The sequence below is a fragment of the Styela clava genome, chromosome 1 (genome assembly GCF_964204865.1).
Source record: "Styela clava chromosome 1, kaStyClav1.hap1.2, whole genome shotgun sequence".
Taxonomy (NCBI): Eukaryota; Metazoa; Chordata; class Ascidiacea; order Stolidobranchia; family Styelidae; genus Styela; species Styela clava.
Window position 1 is genome coordinate 1,450,105 of NC_135250.1, and position 21,470 is coordinate 1,471,574.

Genomic DNA, 21,470 nt, shown 5'->3' on the forward strand with positions numbered 1-21,470 from the left:
CCCGAAGTTTCTATAGAACAGTGACCATTGTTTTGAGGGGTTAAAATTTGAAACACGAGAAGTGAATGTTGCACTTTGTTTTTAGCTTGGTTTGTTCAGCCCGATTACAGGCAACAGTAATTGAGCCATCTGCATAGCCTACTTTTATTTTAAATAAATTCTTAGTGCTTTAACCTTTGTGTGCTGCTAATATCTAGTACAGTGGTTCCCAAGGGGTGCGCAGCGACGCACTAATATCGAACATGAGTGATTTTTTTTAGTATTTTAAAGAAAAATCAGCCAGAGCCTTTATTCCTTAGGCCTACATGTTTACAAACTTCAAAAAGCATGAGGTACACATTTATGATCACAAAACTTAGTTTCATTTAATAGCGGCATTTTTTTCGTGCAAGTGCGCCATGCCTTTTTTTCTGATAATTTTGCATCATGCGAACAAAAAGTTTGGAAACAGCTGTCTCAGTGAATTAAGGCCCAGTCCCCAGTATTCGTGAAACTCATAAGTTGTTGGCGAGATAATGAACCAAACTTGGGTAACAACAGTCAGATTCCCCATTCTGGGGAGTAAAGCAAATTCTATCTCAGCTAAATTCCACTAACATCTCTTCTCAACTGGTTTCCTAACTGGTGAGGTGAGGATTCCTCCTGAAGGATTATTGTTCTTGGGGAGGAAGCATTGGTTTATAGTAATTACTTATCGATCTTGATCGGTAAGTATGTTGATAGGTATTTGTCTGTCTGTATGTCTGTACGGTAGATGCACGCGATATCTCACGAAAGCGAGGTTTAATCTGCTCCAAATTTTGCAAGTGCATTCATCTTAGAAGCACATTGATTTTGAATGGATTATGTCGTATAATTAGCGAGGTATTAATTAATTAGTGATGGGACACACGGTGTCACTATGGAGTAAGACCACTGTTTTGGGGGATCCCCTAAAATCGATCGATAAGTCTTGGGGTTTTCAACCGAATTCTAGTTTAGTTGTTTATCGATATTTTACACATATTAATGCACACGTTATAAACTATTTAAACTGCACAAAAACTAGAATGCGACCTGCGTGTAAGGCAAGAAAAGGTTCCATTAAATATTGAACATATTGAGTAGTTCGGAGTGAAGAGATACGAAATAAGCTGAAGAAGAAATTTATCAAAAATTGTTGGGAACCATGTCTTATCCCAACTGATCCCTAGCAGTATTTTTTGACAACCATAATTATATCCCAGTTTCTTTCTGAACCAATTCTTTATCTTTTGATGTTGCTCTCAGCACATAATTCAAGAATAAAGCTTAACGGTATTTATATTTAATATTATTATCTGCTAAATAAAATAACTTTATTCTAGTACAATAAAAACTATCGTATATCATTTATCTAATACGGTATTATAAAATGTAAACTCAAGCAGAGTTGGGCAGAACAATTTGGTCTGGTTTGCTTTGATATTATTCCGCATCTGCATTACTAGGAATAACACAAGCATGACTAATCGGAAATAATTTCCCGCCCATATCGAATAAAAGAGTAAAGGAGAACATAGCATGCAAATATTGGAATGAGGGGTGAATTTGGCATCTGAGGTGAAATCAATTAGTCCTTGAGTGAAGATAACTCTATTTTTGGACAACTGTTACCACCTAAATTATGTCTTTTTTTCAAGTAATTGGGATATTGAGGTCAAATGGTCTTATGGTTATGATAAACTCGAATAATCCTAACTTGAGGGGGAAAAGGTACCAACAAATCTAGTTCGTCTTTAAACTAACTTCATCCTCATCTACCAAACTATGTCACCGCAAGCAAAAATGCGGAAACAGCAGCCATATAGAATCAGTTTGGTGGGCATTATTCTGACCAGTCACGCTTCAACGATTCCTAATTACAGAAGCACCGAAGCGAATCAGACAGCACCCACATTGCAGTTCAAGCTAATATTAAATCATCATTCTGAACCAAACTAGACTAGGATTAACACTAACACCTACTACAGAATAATATTTTACACATAATACGTATTTTTAAACATTGATTTTATATAAATTTATACTTGACATATAGAAAAACGAATAAATGAGTAAGAGACATTGGTAATGACTGAAACAGCAAAAAAACAATCGTTTGTAGACGATTTGACTACTAAAATACATTATTTTGGGTTTTGTGAAGTATATGGCTAAAGTTTGGTGTATTCGAATCGCTAAAGCATTGCGTTTGTAGGTGATCCTATGTGTAATGACAATTTTTCTTACTTTGATCATTTGCCCCAAAGTTGTATATCTATGCTAACCCTGTACATATCATGAATCCAATCTACTATTTTTCAAATGAGTTTTTGCACATTCTGGTCCCTAAAATACCAGTTTTATATTTTTAACCCTATTTTTTCCATCTCTTTTACATTTTCAAGTCATTTCCAATGTCTATATTATTGCACTGAATGCTTGAATATTTTGTCATTATAAGCATAATTGATATGAAATCTCCACATGAGAAACGTTCATCTAAACATGACAGATATAAAAAGAAATTCCAGGGCCTGGAGTACTTTGGCAAAAGCGATAGGCTTCTTATCGAGAAGAATGACTATTGTACAGAATAATATCGTCCATAATGAGAGATTAGTGCAAATCACTTATTATTCTAAGAAGTCATGCGTGTATTTTGTGTAGGATATCGATGCGGTTTCCCGATTTGACACTACCCATGAGATAAGTACCACATCATTCTGTACTTCCCTTAATTGCTCAAAAAGTAAGCATATATGCTCGTCAGCGATATAAAACAATTTTCAGAATTTGCCCCTTTGCCTGGTTATTCTGTTTATTTTATTACTGTATTTGTACGAGACTTGGCCTTAGTTTTGTTAAGATAGAGCGACAAAACTCTTGAATGATATCTACATTTAGGCAGTTACAAAATTTGACTGAAAGTAGCAAAACCATAATATATTATGTATATATGTAACAAAAAATTATCATAAATCATAATTCAACAGTCAAAAATCATACAGAAAAATAATAATTTCAATCATTTTCCGAATCCATTTTGTACAAGTAGGCAGCATTATGTAGGGTGTTCATAAAGTCATAAATTAAATAAGTTGGGAAAACTTTGATGTGCTTCGTGTACCTATGATGTAAAAAACTTAAATAAACAAGGACTATATTAAAAAAAACTTAGATGAGATGTATTGAGACTTGATAATAAAATTTAAATGGTGAAAGAATGGGAAAAGGGGTTGAAACCAGAGATATTTGGGATGCGACGCCAACATAGTTTGGCCCAATTAACATCAACTTGGAAAAAAAAAATTACAGCAACAGCACTTAGTTATATAGATCAGGATTATTCTGACTAGTCACACTTGATAATTCCTGAAAATGCAGAAGTTGAAAGTGTTTGAAAGAACAGATATAAATTTCATAGGGGCTATTAAATAAGTTTCACCCGAAACAAAACAACTTATTATGATATAAAATTACTTTTTAAAATCAGAATAAAATCAATTGCAAAACTATTCTTCTTTAGCTAAGTTTACAGTTCGAATCATCTCTCCTCGATTCTTGTTGCGTTCGGCGTCTACTCGCAGCTCGTCTTTCTTCTTCCTCTCGTTGAAGCTCCTGAGCCATGATACGATCTTTCTCTTCTTGAGTGAGGGGTTTGGGTTCATCTGCTAATGACATTTGAAGTGCCCGGGCTAAAGCTTCGTCCTCAGAAAGATTTCCTTGTAATTGTGAAGTCGATATTCCACGATTTTGTCGCTCTGCATTTAAGCTTCGACCAAGATCGTTTAAAGTTGTTTTTTGTGGTCGTGTTTGCCTCGGTTGTGAAACCGTGTTTCTCGAACTTGAGGCTTTATTAAAACGAAAAATTGCAGCCACGCCAGAGTTTGAAATCCCTCGTCCACTGCTTTGAAATCCTTTACAGTCATGGTCTTGCGTATGGCGGTGTCGCAAACAAAAGTTTTGCCGACAGTCTGGGCAAACAACTGGTATGAGTTCTTTCTGTTTACACTTTGGAGCTGAACAACGATTAGAATACGCCTGCCTATGTTTTTTCGCTGGATCAGATTGACAATCTCGATCGATATGTTCTCCAACTTTTATGTCCGCCACTTCACCTCGTGGCACTGGCACTGGCTTATTACAAAGTGGGCAAACTGGAACTTGGACATCTTTCTTATAAGAAGATTCACATTTATGATCTTCGTATCGAATATGGTTTTTACAAAATTGCTTTTCACAAGCGTCGCACTTTATCGGTAAAAAGTCTAACTGGCGACAAAATGAATCTGAGCAATGGTCTCCTATTTTTGGCAACTCCATGATTTCGAAGAAAAATAAATCTGGTCTAAATGTAAATCCAAAACGTCTGTTTCAATTGATGTAACGTAGAGCAATAGAACCTTCAAAATATAATCGCAATTAAATACCGCAAGACAAGCGCGCGAACAATACCGTACTGTGAAGTCCGAAACGTCTAGAAATATCGTGAATCATCATATTTTACAAGTAGTCATGTGATCAAATGCGCTGACTAAAGATATGACGTTATTTAAAATGCCTGTCAAGGTACGATAAAATTGACGCATTCAAAAGTATTATCCTGGCTTTTTTTTTTCATTCGAATCGTAAATAATCACATTTAATAAATTCACTGAAACGAAATTATAATATTTTTCAGTCGCGGCGCGGCGGTGTGGCTCAACGGGCTAAGCGTTAGGAATACGCTCGCCACCGCACCTCTAACTACTCTGCGTGGGTTCACAGGTTCGAATCCCATGCAGGGATGGTTATGTGCGAGAGGATTGCTGGACTCCTCGCCGTCGTTGGGTGGTTCACGTAACCGCTAGTCGGTTACGGCTTCCTCCACCACCAAGTCCATGCTTCCGAAAACAAACAATACAGTAAAACTAATCCCATACCCGACTTGGAATGGTAACCGGACGAGAGGCCGTGGTTCGCCATATGGATAAGCCGTCTTATCGGCTTTCCTCTCCCCCGGGATAAATATGTAAATCCTATCCTATCCTATCCAGTCACAAGATGCCGTAAGAGTTTTTTTTTTATTTTGGGCTAGTTCGATTGCGATCGTCGTCTGGTACGGAATTCTAAAAATTTTGGATTTACTTCTGTCTGATTTGGAACGGGATATTAAAGGGGAACTCTGAAGCAGTCGAGAAAAGATTTACTAAGATCTGAAGTTTATGTGAGTAATACCTATCTAACTACATTTTGTTGTACTGTGGCTTTATCGTATGTAATTTGGCGAAAACGCGATGTGGGTTGTTGGATAATTTGTTTTGCTACCGGTACATTGGGTGTATTGTATTGTAGTGCTATTGTGGTTTTCCTCGGCAAAATCGATCAACTCTCAGTATTGAAAGTATTTCACTTCAATAGGGATAATGGTAGTTTTTCTATTTTACTGAAAAGTCTAGACGAGAGATTACTCTTACAGTCGTACTAGATTACTAGAACTAGTCTGTTTACTCTTTCTAAGTACCGTACTCTTACCGTTATGTTAGTGTGATGTTGCTGACTTTTTTTTTTATTTACATTTCATCTTTATTCTCCGTATTATATCATTGGTGTACGCCATACATATATATCGTAAATAAGGCAGGCCTCGATTACCTCCATCGGTACCAGTACCGGTAGGATATGATTTACATAATTATCCCGGGGGAGACTGGGAGAGGAAAGGGATAATAAGGCTAGGGATGCCACTTTTGGATTTACGAATCGGATCGATTCGAATCGCATCTTTTCCGAATCGATTCGAATCAGATTTACGCGATTCGGAAACAGAGGGCGATTTACCGGAAAAAAAAAACATTGAACGTTTGTTAAATCGTTGTTTTCGGCGGCTTTAAATCTGCCGAATGCGTTTATGCGGCACTCCAAATACCACCAAATTACGAGACCGAAAAAAATACATTGCCCGTTTGTTAATCGTTGTTTTCGGCGGCGTTAAAACTGCCGAATGCGTTTATGCGGCAGTCCAAATAACACCAAATTACGGAACGGAAATAAATGAAAATGAATTTTCGTGATTGACTTTTTTACTTATCTGCTGTCTTTTGTTCAAGTTCGGCACAACACACTCTTTTACGCTTCACTCGTGATGATTGTGTGGCGTAATTTCCACCGAACTGCGAGTTCCGTTTTCCACTAAATAGCCTAAGTTTCTCTTTTGCGCGAATTTGAATAGATCGTATACCTAAAAATTCGTGACAATTTTGATGGAAATTTTCAACAGCACACCTGCGCTGCGACTAAGTTATTGTACGCCCTTACATGATTGGATAAAGAATCAGCTACCGACGTCTGGATAATATTTAATTTTGATTGGAATTTGATTTAAACTTTGTTCTGAGTGAAATATTTCGCGTACATTCGAAGAGAAATATTACTGAATGAGTTCATCGGCCGGCAATGTTAATTGACAATCATGGTTCTCATCCTAAAATATATATTTATTTTGTTTGCGTTTGTCAGGCTTCCACTCGAGTGGCGGTAAACGAAATCAGGAAGACACAATGTAATAGTACATACACGTCTTTTTTAAGCTGTCCCAAAAAAAAGTATTTTCTTTTAATTTTGTTAGCGCGATACAAGCGGGAATAAAATATTTCGGATTATTTCTAGCAAATGTCATAACGGACAGGTGGGAGTAAATAATACTTGAGGAATGGCAACTTGTGCAATGTTTTACATCAACACGTGCCAGATTTCATACCAGACCAAGCATACTGTGCTAATGTCGTCTTACTTTAGCCCCAGCGACCATGTTTGATCGAGATAAAGCGCCTACCAATTATCGCTCGTCAGCGCGGCGTCCATTATGCACATTTGGACTTTCGAATTACGAAATTAAACGTAGTCCACGATAATAATGGTGCCCGAGTTAGCCAATAACGCTGTTAGCCAATAATATTGTCCCTAATATTTATGGAAATTTTTGTTTGCAATCGTAGTCTGGTGAACATTTTTTTCTCGAAATTAATGTAATTTAATCGTGGTTAATTTTATCGTTTTCAATCATATTCTTGCAAGCATTTCCCATTTATAGTAATTCAGATGCAATTAGAATGTTTTTGTCGTATTACTCTATGCTGCTAGCATAAATATAAAATATTGTACTAAAATTTTAAAGATAAAGAATCGGTAATAAGGCCGGCCTTAATTTAATATAACAAGTGAAATACCACAGTCACATATACTGGTGTGGGACTAGGGAAAGCAGTGCTGTTACTGTGTTTATGACATAACAGTACAAATGTTCCCTATTTATCTTCTCATATGAATTCCATCAAATTGCCTCAGTCCTCATACAAGTATGACACAATAATAACTCAGTATTGTAAGACTCACAGATAAGTTGCAACAGCAAGTTTTTCATCAATGCGTTTATTGGTGATATCTATGACCTACCTCTTTTTTTATCATGATGGAAATAAGTGTGGCTTATTTACTGAAAAACCCTTATCATCCTTACTATATAGCGTATTCCATTTTCAAGTTTTTCTCTTCTAGATTTGAGCCTTTTTGTGACTTTAAGCAAACATACGCATGCAATGAAAAAAAAAGCTTAATGGAATCAGATTCGGAAAGATTCGATTCGAAAATTTTTGATTCGAGATTCGATTCGAAAAAAATGTATCCAGAAGTGGCAACCCTAAATACGGCTTAACCATACGGCGAACCGCGGCCTCTAGTCCGGTTACCATTCCATGTTGGGTATGGGATTAGTTAGTTATTTGTTTTCGGAAGCATGGACTTGATGGTGGAGGAAGCCGTAATCGACCTGTGTTTACGTGAACCACCCTACGGCGGCGAGCAGTCCAGCACTTCCCTCGCACATAACTATCTCCGCGTGGGATTCGACCTGCGAACCCATGCAGAGTAATTAGAGGTGCGGTGGAGAGCGTGTTCCTAACGCTTAGCCACACTGCCGCCCCTGCATGGTCTTGAAAAATATCTTCTAGGAATACACGTTCTGTTAATTCACCATTTACCAACTGAGCAGAAGTATATATATATATAAACGTTGCTACTTTTTCTGCGTCCGCAACCTATGCAATTTTTGCGGTCCAATTTTCTGTTTGATTAATGAATTTCTAGCTTTAAAATTTTTTGTATATATTAAATTGCATAAGATGATGACATGATGCATATTATGTAATATATGGCGAATTTGAAACTCGCAGATAGGTTTTCAGAGGATAGCATTTCCATATTTATCCCGGGGTAGAGGGGCCGATAAGACGGCTTAATCATATGGCGGACCACGTTCACTTGCACCTGTTATCTGCCCATGGCGTGTATGGGATTAGTTTACCATTTATTTATTTCAGATGCATGGACTTGATGGTTGAAGCCATAACCGACCAATGGTTGCGTGAACCACCCTACGGTGGCGAAATGTTCAGCAATCCTTCCGCACATAATTCTCCCCACGGGATTCGGACCTGCGAACTCAAGCAGAGTAATCAGAAATGCGACGGCAGGCATATTCCTAACGCTCAGCCCGTCAATTAACTATTACCGTATTTTACGGATCAAGGCGCACTTTAAATTCCTTTTTGCCAAAAATTGATTATGCGCCTCATAAGCCGGCTCGCCTACTGTATTGATCAGGTACTGTGCTTTATTACCTACAATCAAAACCATTACCAGTACCCGTAAAGTCTTATAATCCGCTTTATATAAGAACGAAAATTCAATCTGAGCATTTTGTTGCTTTATTTTTAACAGTTTTTTTTCGTTCGCGGTGGGAAACGATTTTGTAAAATGTTTTTTTTTGTAAAAAATACAGCATGACAAATATAACACACACAGAAATACAAATTGCAAAGCCAAACACGGCGATGTGAAACATTCTCCTGGTTGAAATTACGTACCTGTATCGCCTTTCCTGCGTTTTTATAACTATATGTGTAGGATATTATCATTTGCTATCTTGAAGGCATATTTAAGTATCAAGAGTAAAACTTACGATATATCTCCGCTAGAATCGTATGTGAGCTATATGCAAACATTGTTTACCATCCGGGAGTCTAGTTCAAGTTCCCGTTTGCAACAATCGTCCTTTGTTCGTCTTAACTTCGGTCGGTTCTAGTATGTGCAGAAAGAAAGAAATGTTGTCTGTATTGAGTTGGTTCAGACAGTTAAATCGGGGAAATTGTTCCTGCGACCGAAAATCGGCTTTGGCATCGCATATATAGTTCAAGTGTGTACACATAAAAATAACTGTAATAGAGATGGTACACGGAGTAAGTTGTGTGAAATCGTTCTTGTAATTAAAGTTCAATTATCAAGGATTTGAATATTTTCAAATTTCATTACAGAGTCACCTTAATTGTGACTTAGTTTCATTTAATTCATACTGAGTGCTTATTGCCGCGATATATGTATATATATCAACAAAACAAAATACACTTCATATTTTTTCACAAAAATTATTTTTGGTTATTTTAAAAGAGCAATGCTGAGCAATATTTTTGAAAACAGCTAGAGTCTTGGACCATAATTAATGCATGAGCGTCGTTATTGTTCATTCAGAACTAGGAATAATAAATATGGATTTGTTAAAATTGTTAGGTCAGTCAATGGAAGGTGTTGGAGATCGACCGAGCACCTCGCGCAAAAATTCCGGACCGGTAGATATCCATAGTGGATTCCAGGGACTTATTGACGAGCTCGATACAATGGCGGAAGCTGTAGGCATTCCCAAGAGTCAACTTCTTGACACATGGGCCACCCTTGGTATTACCAAAGCATATCGTCACAGTCGACAACGCATATTCAAAGTGGCTGATAAAATATCGGCGGGCTTGGTTGGCAATGAAACTATAAAGAATATCAGAGGCGTTGAAACGCCATTATCGAGCGTGGAAGAGTGGGATTTTCAATTGGGTGATATGGTAAAAGTTAAATACCCATTAAAAGATTTCGAGTCCATTCAGAGGAGGACTATAGGTTGGGTGCCACGTCTTGCTTTAGTACATGGTCACATTGGAGTAGTAACTAAAATCGCGTCAAAATTTGACAATGCTATCAACGTTTTGTTTCGCGATATTTTCCATAGTTGTACTCTGTATGCAGGCGTTCTTGAAAAGGTCTCAACTGACAACATTGTTCATCGTTCTTCGCGATGGAAAGTCGGAGATATAGTCAAACTAAATTCTGACGGTTTACTTGTACCTTTGTTACAGATCGGATTGGGATATATTCCCAAGGAATGCTTCGGTAAGAAAGGGAGAGTCACGGCCATAGCTCCTTTTCACGTGGAGGTGACGTTTAATGGGATGGAAAGCATCCAAATATCTTCTGCTTTGTTAGAATCGTGCGCTGACCAGGTCCCTATCGCAAGAACTAACACAGCTTCAATTACCAACTTTGGAGTCGGCGAAAGAGTCAAAGTAATTGACAACATGAAAAATCTGATTGCAAATCAAAAAGATGAAGGTGGCTGGTACAAAGAAATGAGCAAAATTAAGGGACAGGAAGTAACCATCGTCATTATCGGAGAAGACTCAACTCTTCATGTACAAGCTATACATGGTCGATCTTGGATAGTTTCATCCAAATCCTTATTAAAGTTAGACGCCCAACAACCTGCCTTCGACGATGATTTGAAATTTTCTCCAAAGGATTTAGTCAAAATAAAAATTCCTCAAACTATTCGAATGACGCTCGGCTCACAAAATATTCCGTTCATATTTCTTGAATATCTGAGAACAGTTGGTGAAATAGTGTACGTTGATGACACGCTCAACTGCTATGTCAAGTTCAACAAATCGCAAAAAATTATGGTGAACCCCCGAGCTCTCAGAAAACCTACGGCGAACGAAGTCGTGAACTATCAGAACATTCAAGCTCAAGTTGACAATATCAAGCAAGGTGACGACGTTCTTCTTGATGTCGGCCCGCCCAACTATGTTCAAGCCGTTCTTCAAGATTCAGATTTTGATGGACAGGTGAAAATGGCACTGACTAATCCTGCAAAACTTGTGGGTTTTATTGACTACGACACAGCGGTCATTGAATACCAAAGTGGCGTGAGATACCGAATTGGAATGAAATATCTAACAGTTCCTGACAAATTCAAGGCGAAAGATACTAAAACTATATTGGATTTCAAGACCGCGGAAGCGATACGTGACATGATCGCCAAAGCCGTACGTGCCCTCACTGCCCTGTATAATGAAGATGATATGGATGCAATTAACTGTAATGTCGATGTCACATCCCTGGTATATGGCTGCCCTCCTTCTATAGAGGTGCGCATTCAATTATTGACCGCACAACTTGAAGATGTGGTTAGTTGGCTACAGAAATATTCCGGTTGGGAAATTTTCGAATTTTTCCCAGGCCAATTCCTCTTGACCGAAGTCGACGGATTTGATAGCGAGATAAAGCTGTCAATTATTTTCAACGACAACGGAAATGTTGTTGAGGAACAACGTCTTACCGTCGCCACGAGAAATATTATCAATATAGCCCACGTAGATCAGGTGAACAACGTGATTAACTGAAACCAAATTTCCACTTTACCACAGATTTTTTTTTATAGTATGTACATATCAAGATACTGTTCACAGTTTGATAAAGTACTTCATATTTAAATCAAGTGTTTTTTCTCGTTCCACTTTCGACTGAGCGATTTCTGAATTCTATAAAATGGAAATATTGTCGATCGAACTTATTTGGCTTCGGTTGTCTTGCGCAATACCATCCATCACCCAAATATGTTAATATTTGTATTTGTGATACGGAGTGGAACACGGCAATATGCAAGAAAACCTTCTGTATGTTAAAAACAATGAGCAAAAGTAACCCTCTCGGAAAGTTGTTTCTGACAAACTAAATGGGAGATTGAACTGTTAAGTTCGATGCTGTATAGTTGTAATTTTGTAAAGGCATGATCGTTTTTACTCGTATTTTATTTGTATATATTGCAACTTTATATTATATTAAAAACTGGAAAAAAAAAATTCTGATTTCTTCTTATTTCAAAAGTGCAAACATTCTATCGTATTTGGGCCGTACATTCATATATATATTTTACTTATTCATCCATAACTATTACGGCACACATGTTTACCAATGCTTTAAAACTACATTAACACTATGAGCAATGTGTCGCGTAACACTATACTAGGGTTGAACACTGGTGACGGTGGTTTACGGGTAAAGGTCGACGAATTTGTACAAACTCTATGGTAAATGCTTGAATCACCCAAGCATAAACCCTGTTCGACATCTTCGTTCAACAAGCGCTGTTCAATCTACAGTTAATTGAAACATTAACATCAATTCCAATTATCAGAACAATATTGTGGATCTTCATTCTGACAAAAATATTTTGACAAAATAATTATACACACAAACATTTATATATACATTTTACGGTGCTCCCGAAGTATGCGAACCAAGATGGCGGACATCGGAACGTAGAATGGGTAACAGGTTAGGGTTAGGCCATAATTTTCCTTATTTTAGTCCTATTATCAGTTCGAAGACTAGCCAAGAGCCTCCCGTAGTATTTATACCTAAAATTATGGCCTAACCCTAACCTAGTACACTTATTACATTCCGATGTCCGCCATCTTGGTTCGCATACTTCGGGAGCCCCCATTTTACTATTCGCGTGATTTTAAGCTTTAGTGACAGCTATAACAAGCATTTCAGATTTCAAATCTTAGATTGTTTTGATATCATGGGTGAGGGATAAGCCCAACGTGAGAATGGCCAACTAGGGAAAAGAGTTTGGACTTCGAATCAAAAAAATCAAATCTTCGATTGGAGTAATGGATTCATTAACTCTCTTTTTCCTAATGATATATATATTCGTACTACCATCCTTGGTCATAATATGACAATAATAGTTATTTTCGGACTATTTTACGTTTATGTTCATGTTTTGTGAAGTATTCCCGCACTAACTAAAATCCTTTTAGGCTTCCAACTATGATCCGTGCTTGATCCGTCAAAATTTTTTTTTTTGTAAATTTTTTATTCTACTACTAGGTGAATTTTATTTGTGTAGATATTTCAAAGCTTAGAGATACACGAAAGTATTTGTCATTACTTCAAAGATAAGTCATTTGATCGAGCGGGAAACAATTTCGCGCACATAATAAACAAACAAAGATTCCAGACAACTATCGTGAACATGCTCTTACATATCATTGAATATTTCGCGTTTCGCTTCGCTTGCGAAGCTGAGTCTGGTTTTCTGCAAAGGTGACGTAATGCTCTTTGAGCAGAGCGCTTAAATCTTGTTTCTTTGTAACACGTGTTCATCGGAGCGATGAGAGTGTGAAACGTTCTCTCAAAATTTTTTGAAATTTCTCTCTTCTTACCGGCGTAAGGTCGAACAGTTTGCGGGTACGTCATCTGGGCGCGTTTTAGTAGGAAGACGCGAAAATAAGCTTTTCAAAGAGATATTGGGGGTGTTCCTGGCACGTTTGGTTAACTAGTCATTACATATTATAAAATGGTACAAAAATCGATTGTAACCAGCGGAAAAAAAGGGTTTTAATCACCGTGATTACCGCCATACTCAATATGTATTGAAATGGCAATACCAAATAGGGAAGATCCCGTTTAAATTCTGGCAACGGCACATTTGTTTACCAATGTTCTAACGAGAATATCGGTTGGAAACCGAAGACTTATCGATCGATAGTTAGGGGATCCCCAAAACAGAAACTGCAGTTTCGATTCATCCGCTCTTGTAACTTGCGCACTGCGCATCGCACACACACACTCGGCGGGTTTCAAAATTCTCTCGCTTTACAAAAATCTAGATCACTATATCAATAATTGATTGATAACTCGCTAATTATACGACATAATTCGCCCAAAATCAATAGGCTTCTGGTCCGAGATAAGATGAATGCACATGCAAAATCTGGAGCAGATTCAATCTCGCTTTCGTGAGATATCGCGTGCATCTAACAGACAGACACACAGACAGACAGACATACATACATACATACAAATACCTATCAATATACTTACCGATCTTAAGATCGATAAGTAACTACATTAACACAGTGAGTCGTGTAACACTATATTAGTGTTGAACACTGGTGCCGTGTGACATGTTTGTATTTTTATCAGCGGTTGTTTACGAGTTAACGTCGGAGAATTTGTACAAATTTTATGATAAATGCTTGAATCATTCAAGCATAAACCTTGTTCAACATCCTCGCGCGGTAGCATTGTATTTTAGCAAGCGCTGTTCGATCTATAGTTAATTGAAGCATAAACATCAATTTCAAATATCAGAAAAATATTGTGATCTTTATTCTAACAAAAATATTTGGAGTAAATAATTATACACACAAAGTATAAGAGCTTTTCTACTGAGGTTGCTACTTCTTTAGGTTTAGATCGTTCGGAATTCCATAAATCGGGTAGCCGTTTATCCGAGGTCATCAATTAGATATCCTTATATATATTTTTTGATCATTTGCATAAGGATAACAAATCATTTTTATCACGGGGGTGAAGACAGCTGATACGGCTTGATGATTTGTAGGGGAGGGGGAGGGGCAAATTATTCGATTAGCGAATTGAATATCAAAATATTCGAATGGCATTTCATTATTCGCATATCCGGTACCAGGTGACCTGCGACGCTTTGGTTGGGCGCGGAACTCGCGCGTTTCTAAATCAATCGTGGAATTTTGCGAGAATTCACCCACGGCGCTTGCTAACAGACAAAAGCTACAAATTCGAGAAGTTTTTGTGTTTGCGTTATGGTGATATTTGCTTTTATTATGAGCCTAACGTATTGTTTCAATCGTCTCGTAAATTCAGAAACATCAAACCAAATTACCCAGATTCTAAACTCCGTATGTCTGGTGACATGCAATTAGTAGGGATGCGACAAGATTCGGATTCGTGGCCGAATCTCTCGTAATTTGATACTCGGATTCGGCCCGAGTCTTTGATGATTTTACCCGAGTCCGGGATATCATACGTCACGCGATAGTCAAGCGCAGACTGGTGGCGGATTCGACGAGAAATTCTATTTTCTCTACGGTGAAATTAAAACTAGGCGCCAAAACTACAAATTCACGAGGCCGTAAGAACAAAATAATGTCAGCGAAAGTCAGCTGAATAAATTCCAGTGTTGCGCGTGTAGCTTGTCTTCCAGTGCCAGACGTCGTTTAGTGAATGTTTACCACGTCCTATTTCAAGCATATACTTGCTAATCCTCTAACAGTGATTAATCCGTAATCAGCGGTAACCATGTCGCGCTGTTCGCCTTTTATCGTTTCATAAATGATCTAGCTATTTTCGGAGAGAAACAAATGTTAGAAATAAAATAGTGAAAATTACGGTTCTTTTAAGAGAAAAGTACAACTCGCAGATGTCAGTGGCGTTACAATCGTATATATGTACAAAAACAATCTCGCAAGTCGCATCGATTAAATGTGCATAAATTTGAAAACTATTACTCGTGGTAATTGGATGTTAATCGGGCCGACTTCTTATTTTTATTCAATGATTATTTACATACGCCGCGATTAGTGACGGGCAAGATCGAATTTTTCCTGATCGAATAATTCGACTACCGTATTTCTTTTAATTTACCGATAGTAGAAAATTACTAGAACACTGGAGACTCGAAAACAACGCGGCGTCTTTACTTCTTATCCGTAATTTTATCACAATCGTGAATTGTTTTTTTGTCACCGCGATCGTTTCGGCGACCGACATCCTAATTATGGTTGGTAAACTATATTTTTAAAGCACCCTTTTTCACTATCAGTTCTCACGCAACGCCGGACATCGAAGTTTCGTTTTTATATTTCAGGCAGAAGTGTGAGTACAAATCGGAGAAGATATTAAAGACAGCTATTAATTAGTGAATTCATAAACATATTAATTTTATTCTGGTCTTATCTTCTGGATTTGATCTTCCATATCACAGTTTGTAAATTACGGTCCCTATTTTAAGCGAACAATACCTATCGTGGCTGTGTTATTTTAATATTAGATAATAAATAAAAACTCCGGAAATTTACCATTGCGTGCTGTTTCGAGTTATGGCATTTCTACCTAGTCGAAACAATATTTCCATATAATACATAATTTACCTGCCTCACTTAATCTGGTTTGACGTTTCTATATGTGAAAAGGTGTTGGCGCGCTTTATGCAAAATTGGGAATTGTTAAGATAACGATAGGCGCAGAAAGAAAACCCTAATAATTCTCACATTTATCGTTTCTGTCTGTTAGCGAGAGTCGTATGTGAATTCTTAACTCGTAACTCTCACTTCTAAATTAATGTTAATAAATTTGATTTTGCTTTTTGAAGCGCCGTTATTTGTATTAATGAAAATGGTTGTGTCATACAGCCGTAACTTAGCATATAACACATTTCGCCTTTTGCGTCTCTCTTATTGAATCAAAATCAACAATTACACATTCTTATTTTCCGCGGATTCGACAATAGCTATTGATGGTTTTCAAACGAAGAATAGCTAGCTTTTTTGTTACGATATATTTATAAGATACATTTATTCGATGCTTCCACAGTTGGCAATTCTTTATTAATATCTCAATTTTCACGGAGATGGGCGTCTGTATCAGCGCCGACTAAAAAAGTTACATATGAGTAAAAATTTCCCATAAAAAATTTGTTCCAAACGTGTGGGTTATGGCCCGTATTTATCGTGACAGGACACGAGCGCGGCGTCATCAGCAGTCGACGCGGCGGTCGATCAGAGTTACGTAACAAAGTATTCCTTTGACCGGGAATATGACCTATTTATTCTAATTTAAACTAGTCGCTCAGAGAATGATTGTCTCGCAAGTAATAGTGTTTATGTGCAACGTATTTAAATTACATAGTCTTTTCATACAGAATGTTTAATTTACGGCCAATATACGAGAACAACAGCATTACTTTAGGTATTTGTTTCGTAGCTATGTAAAAGTATTGGACTCGGGACTCGGACACGAGTCCAGCACAAATACTCGGGATTCGGCCGAGCCGAACCTTTTTGGATTCGTCGCATCCCTAGCAATTAGCCATTTTTTGCATGACCCAAACACAAAATTGATTAAAATGACGTTTTCGAGAGACCATACATGGTGAAAAAGAAATTTTAGGTTGTCAAAAAATTCGATTATATATAAATGCCATCGATTTGAAAATGACCTTTCAAGTTATTCCCAAAACTGGTATCAGTACTTGTATAAAAAACACTTATCAAGTTGTAATCAGATGAGAAATGTCAGGCCATAACCTTTAATATACTTTCTATTAGCTCTTCAGAGATCGCTTTCATCCTTAACCAAGTAATGTTTCGAAAAAGCTAACATTTTGCTTGGCAATGCATGGACAGTGGAGTGTTGAAAGTGAGGGGGGGGGCGAACTTTGATCGCCAACGAAAAACACCACGCCGTATATCGTTACGCAACAATAACCTTTGAATGTCATTCTCTTAAGAATTAGAATGCCATTTTACTACTTATGTATCGAGTACCTAATCCGCTTTGCTTGGACACGAAACTTGCGCATCACTAAACGGATCCCTTGAACTCCGCGAAAATCTCACGGCTCTAGCTTAGCAACAGAAATACCAAATTTGAGTCCCATTTAGGCGTTGTTTCAATTCTCAGTTTTGCATATAGCGCACCAACGCCGTTTCGTAAAATTGAAATTGTCAAACAAGTTAACAAATTATTGAGCGAACTTTTACCAAGGAATTATTATTTTAGTAGTAGAATTGTCATTATTGCCTATTTATTGAATCGTTATTTGAACTCAAAATAACATTCAGGATTCAATGCAATGACTTTGCAGGGTTTTTATATATTATTTAATACGGAAATAAACATGCACAATTGAAAAGTAAATTCATAAGTAGGCCAACTATGTTCTTCAAAAATATCCGCATCCGGGTGTCAGAAATGATAACGTTGTTTACCTAAAATTGGGACAGTTAATTTGCAAACGGTGACGGAAAAGATCAAAGCCGCCGCAAAAGATAAAATGGGAATAAAATTCCGAATTCACTCCCTAAAAGCCGTCTTTAACATATGTTGCCGATATGAAATCGTAGTTCTCCCAGCAATATAAAACCAAACTTCGACGTGGCGTAAGTATTGGTGCTTGTAAAAAAAGGGGACAGCGGAAATGTAGCTCACCAAAATTAGAATGTCTCGCGTTATAGATGCGTGTTGTATATTTATTAAAACTACCCGATAATCGACAATTCACTGAAATATTGGAATTATTCAATTTACCGCTTTGTTGCCGACTTTGCGATATTTATATTAATTTCCAACGGGAGTATCGACCTCCGACGTCCTAAACCCGTTGTGTATAAAAATAGATTCGTTATTCGGAATTCGTTAAAAATATTCGATTCGAAAAAAAATATTCGATTTTGCTCACCTCTAATCATGTGGCAAACCACGGCCTCTTGTCCTGTACCAGTCCATGTTTTGGACTTTTTGATGGAGAAAACCGTAACCGCCTAGCAGTTATGTGGATTTTAACAGGATATTTTTAAACCGTCTTCCTGGATAAGAAGCTTCCAAGGAAATGGTTTATAATGACCGACGCTTTCCTGTTCGGCGCAGTCTACTTATTACACTCTGGTTCTCATGGTTTGACCAGGATGCCGATATCTTCTACCCGTGATATAAATAAGTCAATATGTAAGTCAATATAAGCCGCTAGTGTCGTGTAGGAGCTACAAATATGGACCAAATGGCACCGCCCATGGTTATGGAGCCAAAACCATTCTGAATCATATACGTTTTCCGGCAATAGGAAGACTATGCGTTTTAGTTAAGCTGTTAGCGCGCCTTCTCTTTTGAAAATCTTAGGGCAACTTTGTTTTCGAAAATCGTTAGAAAATACGATGTCTGTGTGCAATTGTTATTATTTTTACTGTTTTTAGTTAATACTGAACTTATCAGTATTACCGGACTTATTTCCTGATAGTTATAGCACTATTAGGTTGAGTTAAGAATAGCTCATGTAAATCGGGCAGCATTTATTCAACCTGACATCGGAACCAAAATCAACAACGAGTAGATATATCGTCCCAACCAAGTTGGTTTCGCCTCTAACTCAATATTTACTCGTTCACAGATGAAATTTCAAATTTCGCAAAGACTTGCATTTTTTGCAGATTCATACCAGGTAGCTAAGTTACAATCTTTTTTTTTAAATAGCTTTAAAAGTAATTCTTGACTTGAAATATTCTGGTAGTCAAGTTCAAATTGACACTTATTCAGACTGGTTCAATACATATAATAAGGCATGGATTTAGCCGAATTGTTACGTCAATTGAAGGATTGCGATGATAGCCTACCCGACCTTATGAGTCCGGAATCTCCAGGTGACAAATTGACCGACGCTCTCGATGCCTCGAAAGCACTCGAAGCCTTGAAAGAACAGCTAGGGATTTCTAAACCCAACCTTTCCAACATTTCGTCGCTAATTAACCACATATATATTAGTAGTCGATCGCGCATATTCAAATTGGCTGATAAATTAGCGGTGACGTTTGATGGAGACGAAATAGTAAACGCAAAACGAGGCCAAATTCCCTTACCAGCCGAGGAGAAGTGGGATTTTAAATTGGGCGATCGGGTCAGGGTTAAATGCTCACTGAAAGATTTTGAATCGGTACAGAGAAGAACCATAGGCTGGACAACCCGTCTTGTCGTAGTTCATGGCCATACCGGGGTGGTGACCGACGTCGCATCTGAGTACGACAACGTGATCAATGTTTTATTCCTGGATATTTTTCAAGGCTGTAGTCTGTACGCAGGCGTTCTTGAAAAAGTTCCCACTGTAGATGTTACTAGCCATCTTTCACGGTGGAAGATAGGAGATATGGTCAAACCCAAGGTCGATACTCTGCTCGCAAAAAAGCTACAGAGTGGGCTGAAAGCAATTCCCAAGAATTTGTTAGGCAAGAAAGGGAAAGTTACTGCAGTAGCACGTTTTCATGTTGAAGTTACGTTTGACGACAAAGAAAGCGTTCAAGTCTCTGCTGCTCTGCTGGTTCGCAGCGAGGACCAGTCGCCTATCACAAAATCAAGCCCAATCAGCAATTTCAAGGTTGGCGAAAAAGTTAAAATTATTCGAAACATGAAAAGCCTGATTTCGAACCAAAACAACAAAGGTGGTTGGAACAAGGAAATGTGTAAATTGCGAGGACAAGAAGTGGTGATTGGTAGTATTCACACAGATTCCTCACTTATCGTACACGCAAAACACGCTCGACCATGGAGGGTGTCTCCTGATTCAGTGTTGCCGCTCGATGTTGAGGAAATTGTCTCCACCAAAGACTTGGACTTTTTACCCGGCGATTTGGTTAAAGTAAAAATCCATCCGAATGTGGGAATGACACTCGCATCGCAGAATATTCCGATGGTGTTTCTTGAGTATCTCAGAGGGGTTGCTCAAGTAGCTTCCGTGGATGATGATTTTGACTGCTTTGTCAAATTTAATCAGTCGCAAAAGTTCATGATGAAACCTGACGCCCTTGAAAAACCCACTGCAGCGGAAATCGAGAAGTTCAAGAGGATTCAAGCTCGTGTCAAGGATCTCACAGTGGGTGATGAAGTTCACATAGATGTCGGTCCTCCGAATTATGTCAGAGTGATTCTTAGAGATTCAGATTTTGAGGAAAACGTGAGGATGGCACTGGTCAACCCGGCTAAACTTGTTGGTTTCATTGATTACGACACGGCTGTCATTGAATACCAAGGTGGCTCAAGATTCAAAATCGGAATGAAATATTTAACGGTTGCCGATAAATACTTGGTAAAAGATGCCAAAAAGATTTTGGATTTTGACACCGCTAAATCCTTACGTGACATGATTGCAAAAAGCGTTCATGATATATGCAATGAGCAAGATTTAGGTGAAAACAACTGCAAAGTCGATGTCACCTCTATGACATACGGATCTCCTCCTTCCATAGAAATACGCATTCAATCTGTGATGGCTCAACTTGATAATATCGTTCAACGCTTACAGCAAGTAACTGGATGGAAAATCGCCAGTGTTTGCGACGGACAGTATTTTGTGACTGGAGTCGCGGGATTTGATAGCGAGATAAGCCTGTCCATAATCTTTAACGACAGCGAAAGTATTGTTGAGAAACAAGGTGTTAGAACTTCAATCGAAACTTTTGAGGAGCCTATAGCCAGTGAAAATGAAGCAATAGGTTTCGTAGATGACGAGGAACCAATCGCTTCTCCGCCCGGTGGTAATCAGCAGCAACCCCTGGCTCATCGCAACCCAAATGTGAGAAGTCTAAGAGAATTCAGATATTATTGTCTCTATGATCGCCAACTTGGGCACACTGTCTACTTCCCATACGTTATCCGGGGTCAGAGACGGGTTTCAGCTGAGTTCCTGGAAGAAGGACTTCCGGACCCGAGAGAACCAACCGTGATAAATAATA

The 21,470-nt window shown here is 38.0% G+C and overlaps 1 protein-coding gene across 1 annotated transcript; it reads right to left on the reverse strand.

Moving 5' to 3' along the window:
- Positions 1–1,322: 1,322 nt before the first annotated feature.
- Positions 1,323–4,478, reverse strand: LOC120342456 (AN1-type zinc finger protein 2A-like). Its single transcript, XM_039411289.2, has one exon. The coding sequence runs from the start codon at positions 4,324–4,326 to the stop codon at positions 3,526–3,528; it is 801 nt and encodes a 266-aa protein (XP_039267223.2). The 5' UTR covers positions 4,327–4,478; the 3' UTR covers positions 1,323–3,525.
- Positions 4,479–21,470: the final 16,992 nt, after the last annotated feature.